Source organism: Nothoprocta perdicaria, unplaced genomic scaffold (genome assembly GCF_003342845.1).
Source record: "Nothoprocta perdicaria isolate Ctin4 unplaced genomic scaffold, notPer1 scaffold_310, whole genome shotgun sequence".
Lineage (NCBI taxonomy): Eukaryota > Metazoa > Chordata > Aves > Tinamiformes > Tinamidae > Nothoprocta > Nothoprocta perdicaria.
The window spans coordinates 409499-423379 of NW_020455545.1; the positions used below are offsets into that span (position 1 = coordinate 409499).

The 13881-nt window shown below is 43.2% G+C and overlaps 1 protein-coding gene across 1 annotated transcript; it reads right to left on the reverse strand.

Annotated features, from left to right (window-relative positions):
- Positions 1-310: 310 nt before the first annotated feature.
- SIRT1 (sirtuin 1) lies at positions 311-13678 on the reverse strand. The gene is made up of 9 exons (XM_026042697.1): positions 13603-13678; positions 13275-13391; positions 11735-11976; positions 10325-10477; positions 8646-8793; positions 8436-8515; positions 4931-5117; positions 3179-3718; positions 311-2343 (listed from the first exon to the last, which is right to left on the reverse strand). Exons 1-9 carry the CDS (start codon positions 13676-13678, stop codon positions 2024-2026), a joined length of 1863 nt encoding a protein of 620 aa, XP_025898482.1. The 3' UTR covers positions 311-2023.
- Between the last annotated feature and the right edge of the window lie 203 nt (positions 13679-13881).

Here is a 13881-nt window from a genome sequence, read left to right on the forward strand (position 1 = left end):
AATATAACTCCTTCAGAAGGGGTTAATGCAAATTCTAGAAAATTAATTGAAACCCCAGAAGGACAACTGGGACTGAGTGTGCTCTTCCCAGCTTCCCCAAACACGTAATCTAAGAGGCCGAGTGGCCGTGGGTAACGCTCCCGTGCTGTGCTGGCCAACATCCCTCATGCCCATCCTTTGCCTTGTGCTGAACTCCAGCCGCGGCCTAGTCTTACGTATGTTATTTAAAGAAAGCATCTTCACTCTTGACTTCATTTGCTAAATTAAGGTTTAAAATACAAATAGATGGACACCAAAAATCAAATGACAATTTTAATAGACTTTAGAACAGAGTGTACAAGTATAAAACACTGGTTTTGTATTTCAAAAGTTGCAGGAAGATAGCCAGTCATTTTAAACAGTCTTCTACAAAACATATGCCAGTAGATTACATAAAAGACACTATATACAATATAAAAGAGCAGAAAACAATCCTCACTGTAAAAATAATTTAAAACAAAGTATTTCAATTTAAAATATCTCCTATAGCACAAACTAATACATTGTGACATGCAAGTGAAAACTAAACATATTGCATTCTTTAGTGTAGCCAAATAAGAGCTGTATTCARTTTGGACCATGAGACAACATGCCAGCGTTTTTAGATGAATATAGGAGGCTGTTCCTAAGTATTTATTAACTCTTGTATCTATGTTCAAAGAACAGCTGCTATACATCTTCCAAAATGTAATAAATATTAAAGCAAAGTATATGAATAATCTACAGCTGTAGAGTTCATTTGGGCCAATGTTGAAAAAGTGGTTTATAGAAAAATGCTGTTTCACTTACTGCTGTGCTGTGCAATTTTACAAAATAGCTTCTAAAGGCTTGGAAACAATCTGCCCTTGGAAATTCACACCATCCAGGTGCAAGGCCGCCCCGTCGGAATCGCAGGAGCTGCTCTGCTTTTCTGTGCAGGGTGGAGCCAGCAGGTGCAAACGCTCCTGCCCTCAGCCCCGGCCTCAGAGCTCTTCTCTCCAGGTCGGGTCATTCAGCTGCACTTGAGCTGCTTAACGCAGGCAGCGGGGATACGTGAGCTCCTTTCGCCTCTTTCTTAACAGCAGGAAATACAGAGGAGGGATTTTTCTCTCTTTGCTTCCTCTCACGCTCTGCCAGCGCCGCGGTTGCCACCGTCACCACTGGGGCAGTGACCAGAGCCGCCTTGCACAAGCTGCACGAGAACCTGCGCTGGGGCTCCCTTGCTTGAAACAGCACTAGTGGAAGAGCTGAGGAGCCGGTGCCACCGTGCTGCGGGGCCCCGGGCAGTCCGAACGCAGCAGCGTGAGCAAGGATGCATTTTCACAGCACTTGTTGATCAGTCTCAAAAGCACAGCAGGATTTTTCCAGCGCTCACTGTCTCGTTTCCATTTTTAACTAACTACTCACATTTGAGTGTGTCTCAAACATACAAAGTAACTGTTAAAGCAAAAATTAGCTGCCACGGTCGGTCTTAGAAAATGCCAGTGTTTAATGACAGACTATGCAAGAATGAAAGGCTTAGCAGAAGCATAAGGTCTTAAATAAACCAAGCTATTACAAAGCAAGAGGTGTAAAAATACCATTCTTTGGTCTAAATTAGCTGTTCCCTTTATATTAGTTTAACATTCCAATGGCTTTTTCAAAAAACTGTTTAAAAATAATATAAGCTGAAATCCATTAAGCAAAAATATGTATTATAHACATGAATGCCTGATAAGACAAGAGGAACTTAAAAGTGAACATAGTGACTGACAATTGTTTAGATATTCTTAGTACCTTTTAAAAAAAAAAAAAAAAGATGAGTTAGTGTTGAGTGCGCAGTAATAGAATTTTATTGAAAAAGGTAAAAAACTAAGCATGAAAATCTGTTTTAGTTGTTTATAAACACTACATCCTTATGGTTCTGTTGCTCTAAATTCAGACGTAAACATTCATTCTGACATGCCAAAGCTCCTAATGCTGGTGGARAGTTCCTGTAACCAGTCAGTGAGTTTAAGTTTACGCTTTACAACGTGGGGCTTGTCGGATGATCCGGCCCCGTGGCCTCGCTTATATAGGCTGCTTCATCGGCTGCGTCTTGTTCCGCTCCGTCATCCCCAAATCCAGGTTCCTCGTCCCTTTCCGGAGCATCCTCCTCCTCCAGGCCGTTATAGAACTCCTCGATCTCGCTCTCCTCTTCCACGTCTAAGCTCTGGCTACGACAGGAGCCGCTTTCGCTGCTGCTCCCACAAGAGCTAGAAGAGAGGATATCATCCTCAGAATCCGAGTACACCTCAGCACCGTGGAAAATATAGCGATTTGGTGGCAGAAAGAGATACTGAGTACCTGAAACACAATTGCAAAAGCCAGTAAGAAGCTGAACGGCAGTCACGAAGAACGGTGCACACTTCTATGTTAGAAGCTGTCTACAACGAGGCATTGTCCGAAGTGAGGTTTAACTGACCAAGCAAATTGTACTAGGAACCCCTTCCTTCCAGGGGAGKAGCAGCACCAGCAGGGACTGAGGGCTTTGCTGGAGAGCCAGCGATTGCCGCTCTCGCACCTTCCTTTTGCACAGAAATAGAAAAGCATTTCTGCTTCTCAGCTGTGGTATTTGGCTGCCCCCTTCTTTGGTACACATTGTAGTCACAGCTCAATTTCCATTCTTTTCCTTTTTATTTTTTTCCTATTTTGTTTTTGTGGGGGGATAACTTAGGTTTTATAACAGCAGTTAAGGGGGTTTTCCTTGCAGAGTGCAAAGCTTTCTCAGAATGGCCTGGGTTCAGAGGTAGGATTGGGTATTTTTGTTTTTTGAGCTGGTATCTTTCATCATTTAGTTCTATAATTGCTCTGCTAAGTTGTCATGTAGTATGACCAGCTATTTAAAATGTGAAGATCAAACTCCTTTTCCTGAAAATGCTTTTGAAAAGGCCAGGAACAGCAGATTTTGGATACTTGGGTTTAACCTCCTAAACCTTGATTTCTCTAGGGAGCATGCAATCAGTCATGATAAAGGCTACTGCAAATCACAAATAAACAGGAAAAATCCTATGAGCTTCCTCAAACTAAACGAAAACCTTACAGAGCCAAGAACAAGGCTGTTTCAGCAGGCACTTGCCTGAACAGAAGAAAACACAAAACCCAATGATGCTTTAAGGGCACTGCRGGGAGTCACACTCACCATCCAGCCGCTTGCTGATCTGTTCCTTCGCAGCCCTGGCTCCCCAGCACTTCCTCAGGATCTCGCTCCTTTCCCTGCTTTCCGCGCCGCTGGCTCCGTTCTCCTTCACTGGCTCGGGGTTCACTCGCTCGGCGGGCGCCTCGTGGGGCTGGTCCTGGAGCGCGGCCTCGGCGCAGCCCCGCTGCGTTTCCGCGGCAGGAGCGCAGTCCTCCGCCTCGCGCCCGGCCTCTGCCGAGGGCGCCGYGGAAGCAGCCGCCGGAGCCGCTCTTTCCGGGGAACTAGAGTTCTCGGAAATGTTTAAAGGGGTAGGCGGGAGCTCGGAGCAGTGCAGCTCGAGCTCCTTGTGTGGTCGTGGAGGCTTCTCTGTTATTTCAGAAAGTTTTACAGGGTTGTAGCAGAGTTGCGTGTACTCGCTGCCTAGCCTTTGACACAATTCATTGATAATAACGTCACAGTCTCCGAGAAGCTCCACGTCGAAGTGTAGATGCGGCAAAGGCTCCCTATTAATTAAGATCTGAGGCACTTCATGGGGGATGGAACCTACATACAGAAAAGATATTTAAAGAGAGCCACTTAAGTTCTGTTTTTGTGAGCTAAGTATTTATTAGTAGTATTTAGTTTCTCAGAGTTGTCTTTATGTATTTACTTGCAACACAGCACTTGCTGTGCCTGGTGGAATCTGCCTAGGCTTTTCCCCAACCCATTTTTTCCAGTAAAATGTCTTCCTCTTCTTTATAACTATGGAGTCTATATACAGAAGTATGGACTGTTACCAGTAAGTTCTGTCAAGTGTTGAAAAGATTATTAGAGATGCTGCTAGTAATATTTTTCATGTAATTAATTGCATGGGGGTGACAGTGTTGGGAAACAGCATCTCCTTACATCAGTGTGATACTTGCGGGCACAGTCTGCCTGGGCTTAGGGCTGCTCAACCCCCTTCTGATACTTAAAAGGGTTCCAAAATGCACTGGTTTGGTGACCTTGGATGCCTAAATAATGCAATCCCATTTTAAAAGCAATGGTTTGTGTGGTGCCAACTTTCCAGTCCTCTCACACAGCACCAGGCAGAGGTGGAGCCAGGGCAGGTAACTGCAAACCCCTCTGAGGGGATTCTGCTCCCTGCAAAGARCAGGGGTTAGGCGCGTGTTCTCCCAGGCTGAGCCTGGAACAGAATTTCCTTGGTGCCAGCAAGATGATGATATTTAAAAAATGCCCTTTACAAAATAATGTATGTTAGACGTTTTACCCGTTCACTTTTAACGGCTAAGGATGTAAGATGATCGGGTGCTGCTATACAGTGTCTGCTGCTCAATATTTAACAACAAACATCAACTTTAAAATAAGCTGTGGCTCAGGAGCCTGCTGTGCTTGAAKGGAGCACCAAAAATCTAGATCTGGACTTCTCCAGTCAAACCCTTCAGGTAAGGCTGAGGGTGTACTGCCAACACAGGGAGAAGGTAACTGGATCTTAAGACAAGGACACTCCAGTTTCAGCAAAGCAATTTTTTTTTTTTTAAGGTTATAGCTTGAGATCTCTACTCTGCCAGGGGGTTAAAAACACCCTTAGCATTGTCTTTGTCCATTTTGATCTCAGCTTTGCACAGACATTCAAATTTCATCAGGTCAGATGACCTGAATCTGAATTGTCCTCCTTTTCTGAGGACAGAAGCATTTCTTAAGAGACCTTAAGAGCAAATTTTCATTTTTTGATCCAGCTTTTAGAAGGTAAAATTACCAGCGATGGTCACTTACTTGGAATCAATGCTACTGGTCTTACTTTCAGCGAAGACCCGATGACAATCAGGAGGTCGACTTCGTTTTTGTCGTACTTCATGGCGCGATGGAACTGTTCGGGTAGGTTCTCTCCGAAGAACACGATGTCCGGCTTCATGATGGCGAGCGGTTCCTCGGCGGGACACCTGGGACATCTGGGGACAACCTGCATTACAACAGCTCACGTTACTGCTGCGGCTGCCAGCTGACAACCTGCCCTCTCAGCAATTCACAGTGACTTATTTTGGCAAAAGCCAAGGAAGTTTCAATGGAATTTCCTCATTTTAGTAGTCTGTGGATGTACAGACAAGGACTTACCTTCTCCTGGCCTGCACCAAACTTGCGCAGAAATAAAAGCAAGAAAAAAAGAGGGAGTTATCTTAAATCAGAAAGGAGAAAACACTAATTTACACCACAGTCCTTATCTGACAACCAACCCCGTCCAATATGTGATTGCCTTTGTTATCAATCAGAACAAAAATCAGATTTCACCATCAGATGCCCTTACAGGGCTTGATCTAAAGCCCTTCCTCACTGAAGGGCACGTTGCAGAGCTGCATCTACCTCTCCCCCAAAAGCTGCAAGTTACATGACTAAAGCAGCCGGGTAAGAGCTGGCTGGCAGCGAGCACACTGAAGAACATGGAAAGGAACTTCTGTTTGGTCTCTGTTTTAACCTCTGCATCCCCCCAACCAGGGCAGCAGCAGAATCCTTGTTCTCTAAAAAAACAGATGAGGGGTTTGTCTGTGAAGCAGCAGAGACCCCCCAGTCCTCCTGAAGTCTTTGGGATATCTTTCAACTCTTCCTTGTCAGGGAGAAGAAAAGCAGGAAGGTGAATAATGGCAGTGTACACAGCCCGGACTTTAATTAGTACCGAGCAAATCTTCTTCCAAAATGGTTCAAGCCTTCTCAGAAGCAGTGTCAGCAKGCAGTACCACAGAATAAGGAGCTCTCTCAAGAGCTGCAGTCCTATTGCAGTCATCACAGTAACCGAGTGCTACGTAGAGGTGTCAAGACAAGTATCCTGTCCACTGTAATACAGGGGAGCACATAAAACACCTGCCTGTGTGCAGTGTACCAAGAAATACAGACTGCAGCTTAAACCAGAGCAACACTGACCGGTGTCCACAGCAGGACAAAAGACAGCGCTTTCCACGTGAAAAGGCAGCAGAAGGAAAAGGTCCTTCTCCAGAACACCAATGTCCCTCTCCCAGAATGCAAGTCCTTGGAAGAGCTCCTGGGAGGAGAGCTGCCCCAGCGGCAATACGGCAAAGGAACCAGAAGGTGATAGAGGCAGCCTGCCTGACGCATCCCGGCTAAAGAGGGTCTGGCAACACCCCAGTCAAAGGAAACCAGCTAAGGAATCCCCACAAAAGGGCTAGGATGACCTGGAGATTTTTCTTTGGCTCTTTTAACACTATGTATTAGAAAGAGGTAACACACAAACCACTGCAGGAGCTTTGCTGCTTTCCAAAGCACCCTGCCTGGTGGTCTCTGCTCTGCCCTTATGCTTGCAGGCTTAAGGAGGGATGGATGAAACAAAGGCCTCTAACTTGTGATCCGGTTTGGGAGACCAAGCAGCAGCAGCGGCTCCGTTTCCAGCACCTCCCCCAGGAAGCCCAGTGACTCGCAATTTAATGGACTGCTGTGGAACAACTGATGCCCCTATCCAACCAGGTCATCTGAGGCGACGTCCAGGGCCCACAAATGCATGTTTTCATCACTGCACATCTTTCACTCACCAGCTCCTCTGCTAATCCTCAGAAAGGTCGTCAGTAAGGGGGAAGATCTATTCCAAGAGCTGAAATTGATACCAAGAAGTTAGGGCTAGTACTAGGCCCCGCAGGTGCCTCGGGTCCTCTTTCCCCCCACCGCCTCTGTCAGGGCATTTGTCTCATGAAAGAAAAGTGCAATTTCTCTGACTGCTGCTGTTACCAGTATATGAGAGCCTAATAACTAGAGAAAGAGCTTGGCTTTAAGAATATCCAAAAATGGGGCGTAATTTCCAGTGCTTATTTCTTTTTTTTTCCTGAGTCTGAGACCTGCCACCTTTCATTATTTCTTGAAGCTTACTGAAATAGCATCAAAGTAAAGGAAGATATTTTCCAGAAGTAACTGATTCTTTTTTCCCTACTAAGCTTGTTTTGGATGATTTATAATGGCTGCTTCTTCTGATCCAGTAAAAGGGCTGTGTCCAGCAAGAACTAGAGAAAGAGCCACACATTTTATCTTGGAAGCGGCAGAAGAATGAAAAGCAGCAGCAAGAAATTGGCAACTTTCTATACTGGTGACCTTGTACAGGTCTCAGACTGTAACCTGCTGAAAAGACATTCCTGGCAATAAGATGCTAACTACTTAGTTCCCAGTTACTAACCTCATGAAGCTCTTGGATGGAAAATTAAGACTACCAGGGATGGACCAGAGGAAAGGAAAGGCTTTTTACAGAAAACTGAGGACCCGTGGCCACATGCAACTTAGAAGCAGCAGAAGGGAGGGAACAGAGACTAGGCTATCTGTGAGGCCATAGGTGCCCAAGCCACTTCTGTAGTGGGGTCCCTGTTAGAACAGGACTGTTGAGATGTTCCGTCACTCCCTCAGGAACTATGGAAATACTCTTGTAAAAGAAACGCAGTTCTGCATTCTAGAAAGGTAGCAGAAAAACTAAAAACTTGGGTAATACTACACTGGGAAATGAGAGACTAGAGCAGCAAGAGACTATACTTCAAATACTTCTTTTGAAAGGTTTTAATCAAGTTCTGTTTAAAATCTCATGCTTCAAAGATTATGTCATCACTTAGAGCAGACCCTCTTTATTTGTATAAACAACCTGATCTTGATCTGAGTCATCAACGCTGCCCTTTCAAAAGAAAGGCAAGAACAAAGAGGGTCAACCCAAACCCAAGGTTATTTCGCTCTGTCAGAGCAAAGCTGCAGTGAAACCCGTCACTTTGGCCCTCGAGGCCCAGGCAGGAGGCTGGAGTACAGAAGAGCTGAGAATCCTCGGAGATGCCCTTCGGCCTCCCCTTGGGTGTCCGTCCTCCTCCCTCGCCTGCAGCTGCTCTGCAGTTAGCAGTTCTTCCTTGCAGCAGGTGATATTTAAACTTTTTTTTTTTTAAATTGACGATAAACGCCCAAAGAGCAACCAATGTTAAAAATGGCTTGAAAAGGCTGTCTCAGTATAACTGATTCCAGATTAATGTGACTTGGATATAAATCCAACTTTCTACTTACCATCTTAACCTCTGCTTTTCTCAGAAGTGTTTTTTTTTCCCTGTTACCTATTTTTGGAAGTATATGATTTGAGTATTTGCAGTACAGTATTTGAGTACTTTTTAGTAGTAGAGAAATTACTAAAATATGGGTAGGTATGTGTAGGAAATATACAGAAACATAGAGCCTTTTAAAAATAAATACACATCTTTTAGGCCATGTAGGATTTAGCAGTTCCTATTAGAAAACTGCAGTGAATTAAAGTAAATTTTACCTGATTGAAGATATCTCCTCGAACCACTTCACAGTCAACTTTGTATTTACAGATGAGACAGGAAGCTGTTGCAAAGGAACCTGAGGGAGGGGAAGAGTATGATAGAAATGAGGATTTTCAGTAGTTTAGAGAGATCAAAAGTATGTCGCATAGACTGCTAAGCATAATTTCTATACATTATATTACATGAAACATTTGAATATTACTAACCGTGACACTGAATTATCCTTTGGATTCCTGCAACTTGTTCCAGTGTGTCTATGTTTTGTGTATAATTGCGAAGCAGTTTTCCTTCTTTGTCCATCAAAGCTATGAACTTGTGACAGAGAGATGGCTGGAACTGTCCAGGATATATTTCCTGCAGAGTTCAGAGGTACATGAGAAAGGGTAACGGAGCACAGAAACACTTGTTCTGACTGCAGCAATTCATGTAAAGCTGAAGACTCTCAACAGTGACTAGTGACAGTGTGAGTAGTTACTGTGGCCATTCCCATTGCATTTCGCCAGTCTCACCCTTTTCAGGACTAACTGCTCCAAACAGWAGTTTGTAGTTTGCTGCTTAGGCAGCAATGAAAACAAGACTGGGGGCTTTTTGCTTTCGAGAGTTATGAAATGGGAAGGTTTTGTTTTCCTAAGTGGTGCTTCCCTTCAGCAACACATCTGCTTTAACTGCAGCCGGCCAAAACTCAGCTTGGAGTCCGAGCAAATTGGCCATTGTCCAGAGAGGGGAAATAGCTTTTACAGGTGAGTTGATGCATTGCAGGGTCTTGTTTTAAAAAAGACATCCTACTTGCTGCAAAATTGAAAACTCAGTGAGCCATTCTTTGATCCTAAAAATTAAAGCAGCAAGAAACTGAATACTCTGAACAGCATCCAAATATGTTAATATCCGGGTAGGAGGCAGGACACATGGATTTTAGCTTCCCCACCTCTGGATCAATRCTAGAGCAGGAGCTGTGAGCAAAGGGAGGAGACAGTGGGCACGCTTTAGTCAGGACAGCTTTGCACAAGGCCTGACTGCTCCTATAGTCATTCTCATAGTATTTTGCCTTTATAAGTTGTCCTGAGAAAACTGCAGATTACATACAATTATTTTGTTTCTACCTATGTGATTCTTTTCTGCCTCTGAGGTGCACTCTCCCCTTTTTAATTAAAACATTCTATCTCACTAACACCTTTCTAGAGCTGCTGTGATCTCTTTTAAGAGGGGAGCACAATCTCTACAAAAAGGCTTTAAGTGAAAAAAGCAAAACAGGAACAAACTTCTGGGGTATCCAAGTGTTTTCTTTCCCTTAACTGTAAATACAGCCAGGAAGAGTGTTAATGTGCAGATGTGTAACATTAAACCGTACGCCACAACACATCCAATTCGAATGTGGCTTTCAACATTATTCATGTGCTGGCAAAAAGTTCCTCACACTTCTCTCCCTTCATTTTCTGAGGCAAAATAAACACCAGCTAAGAATACTGAGGTTAGATCAAATAATTACATGACAACAGTTTCTATTTATCCTCCCTGAAATTAGAGACATGAACTTGAATGGGTCTATACAATGATGTTATAATAGCAATAGTTAAAAGAAGCTGAAAAAGAAAAAATAGTGTTGCTGAATATGGCTAGTAAGGCTAATATGTGACTATATACAATGATTTAAGGAACACTGAGGATATGAAGTTGATATATTRCAAAGACCAGACAAGGAGAAAGTCATTACGGTACTGAAAGAGGCCTCTCATTAATGTAAATTCAAACACATTGATGTATTTTTCCATCTTGTTTGTACAAAAACAGACAAAGATGTCTTTTATAATCAGATATAAAACTATTCTGTTAACCTATCTTGTTGTTTATGGCTACCATCCGAGACGAGGACGGGGGAAAGGCGTACCTTTGCAAACTTGAAGAACGGCCTGGGATCCTTCCGGAAGTATTCTATATCAAACATTGCTTGAGGATCCGGAAGGTCGGGGAAGTCGACAGCAAGGCGTGCATAGATGCCGTCTCTGGATCTAAAGTCAGGTATTCCACACGACACGGAAACCTGAAATACATTTTGGCAATCTTAAGCAAGCAGAACTATACATATATATATACTATAAATCACTGCTGCAATACACCATGTTTGTGAAACCGTGCTTCCATGTACTAACAGATATTAGGAATGAAACCAGCCTGAGTTATCCGTATTTTTTTTTTTTTTTAAAAGACCAATTCCCAAATAACAAGCAAATGAAACAAAGTTTGACAACCAGGGCAAAAACAAACAAAACAATTTAGCACCATCTATAAAGACAGTAACAGGATACCAGAACTTAGGTTTAGTATTGGAAGTTCTGTAACAAATACACAAAGATGTAAAATGCTGTATTTGAGTTAGGAAGCGTTTACTGACCTGCTAGCTTAGCGTTAGACCAAGTGGCTGGTATTTTACATGCTAGTGCAGCAACAGAATAGATTCTCACTTCTGATAATAAAATCATTTTAATGAAAAAACTAAGCACCACAGTGTTTGAGAGCACTATCCGTCCCAACCACCCAAAAACAGGAGGAGAGAACAGGTGTAKGACAGCAATTCCAGGATAAGCAGCCTTGGGCACTGCTCTTCTGACAGAATAGTCGGATTTTGACAGAAATACTTCAGTGAACTCTTTTTCTGAATAACGTCACACTCCCCACATGGGAATGACTGACRTATCACAGTCAGATTCATGGATATAAAGCTGCAAGTGTTCAACTGTTCACTAATTTTGTTTAGTAAAAGAGTGAGTAATTCTACTACTGCAGCAGGGCAACACAATTTAAAAGCATAATTCTGTCTACTGGAAACACATTCAAAGGCCTGTTATCAACCTTTTCCTTTTGAGTCCTATTCTTACACRAGTTCTAGTCCAGTCAGGCTCTTGTAAGAGATTCACCAAGAYTGCATTAAAACACATTACCTTTGTTTTGGAAGAAAGAAGATTAGGTTAAAAAAAAAAAAAAAAGGGTTCTGAAATAGGAAGATAAGATTTTATTCCATAATTATTTTGCATGAATACTAGACAAGATAGGAAGCAGTTGTTTTAAGATTTTATATGTATAGGAATATTTTCTTAAAAGAAGAGAGATTTTGTCATTGATTTCTGGTTTTGAAGTGCGGTCTTGCAGCAGGGTTGTGGTGGACAGCTGCGCCTCCCCACCCAACACGAGCCCTCCGGTCGCCCGCATTCCTGCAGTCAGATCATCTGCCTGCTGCAAGGCCGGGGTAGGAATTTAACCACGTCCCTGTCTCGTGTCACACTGTCGTGGCCATACRTACCCCTGCTCCAGTCAAGACCATTATTTTTTTGCATTCTTGTAAGAGTTTCACAGCATCATCAATAGTATTAATATCTTTCCTTTTCTTCCTTTTTGGTGGTTCCGAAAGAATGTTTATGACAATCTGCCACAGGGTCATGTCATCCAGTTCAGGTGGGGGGATCGTTTCTGGTAGCAGGTCTTTCAGAATTGTCCGTGGGTCTGTACCTAACATGAGATGCTGCTGAACAAAAGTGTAGGGACCTAAAAAAGAAAATAAAATATATGTATATAATTATTTGGAATCAACATTAAGTACGTAAGGTGATTATGCTGACTATCTATTAGTGCTTGCTACTTTGAGTTATTAACGCAGGGTAACGGCTGTATGACATAGTGTACGTGTCCTGCTCTAAATTCTGAGCTAGGATCTATGTATTTATTTACCTTATTTGTAAKTATTTTATGTTAAACCAGGATAGATTTCTTAGAAGGTTTTTCAAGGTAAAAGTCACAGTTTGTGACTTTTCCACAGGACGCTGAAAGACTCTTCGAAGATCATATATCTAGAAACATGATTTGTGCTATGCATCTCTATCATGTTACCCCATTTGTTGTATTTTTCTGATGTTTTATATGATGTACAGAGAAATAGGTTGAAGAGACAACATACATACATGTACCTTCTAGTCAGGTTATAAAGTGCAACCCTAAATAGAMAAATAGGGGCCAACATCTGGATTTTTTGTTGTTCCTAAGAATACCTATCCCTAATGATGCTAGGCCTGACTTCCTAAAGCTATCAAATCAGTCCTTCCCCAAATACTCCGAAACGCAGTGGCAGAAGAAAACCAGGTAAGCCCTGAGAAGCTGAAGTGAGGAGCAGGACCCAAACGCAAGTGAAAGGCTCTGTGTTCGTTCGATGTCTCCCTGCTGCCGGTCTCATCAGCACTGGCAGTGACAGATCCGAGGTAGGACCGGCCTGCGTGAGACACGAGGCTCCGAGCTCCAGCCCCAGGGGGGCTGCAGGGAAGGCCCTTCCCACAAAGGCCCCTCCTCAGCACTGCTCTCACCTCCAGGGAGGCAAAACCTTCTCTTGTCTACTGAGCTCCTCCCTGCCACGCTTAGCTTTAAATAGGCAAGAGGCCAGCTAATAACTCCTGAAGCAATGTAACAGCCCTATGGATTGATTTGGCTCAAGGCACATCAGAATCAGCCTCTTTTCCCTTAAAGTATGAATAATACCAAGTAAGCAGGTTAGAAATAAGCTATAAGTCTGTTCAGTTTAGTGAGACTGTATGCATACGTTAACATACGTCAAGGCAGGATTTCTACTCACACAAAAAAGCTATTGACAAGTCAAACTAAAATGGAGTAAATTTAAGGAGATTCACTTAATCTCCTTAAACATCACACCGAATGCTGTCAATCCAGCAATTCTAAGCTGCTGAAGAAGTAATACCAAAAGCCTTCTGCAGCAATAAATCATTTGCAGACTGGGAAGAATTAAGTTACTCTTCAGAAGCACCCAGAGGCTAAAATGGCATTACATAAGTCCGTACCTATACGTGGTCGCGGGGTCCAGTCGCTCGAGCTCGCGTGGGACGCTCTGTCGTCCTCGTCGCTGTCGCAGGAATGGAAGCCATTCGCTATGATTTCATCGCTAAGAAGGAAGTTATCTGCAAGACAGCACAACAGTGACTTACTAGTGAACCTCAGCCAACTGGCACAGCTCATACACACTGCACAGATATACATTTAAATATACCATAAAACCCCCAACAGCATGCTCCTAAATTTGACTGGTAATAAACAGTCTGACAGGCAGTTTTGCCATTCAAAGATGGAAATTTTCTATCCTACACTTCCCATTTTTTTTTCTAAGTTTACAGATAGCACTCCAAGTCTTCATTAGAATTACTGCGGGGTGTATTATATTAATATCGGCCTCTGGTGTGCTGGACATGGACCTTAGGRACGTCTTATTCTATAAATTGCAAGGTATTTGTGGGTTTTTTTTGTTTTGTTTTTTAATTATTCCAAATGTGTGAAAATTGTGATTCCTTCCTCCCACAGCGCTCATCTCACCCTGCTCTCCCTCTGAAACCGAATACTGTTCGMTTAAGGCGCTCCTGTCAATGGAGCCGTCCCGAGCAGGTGCAAGAGCTC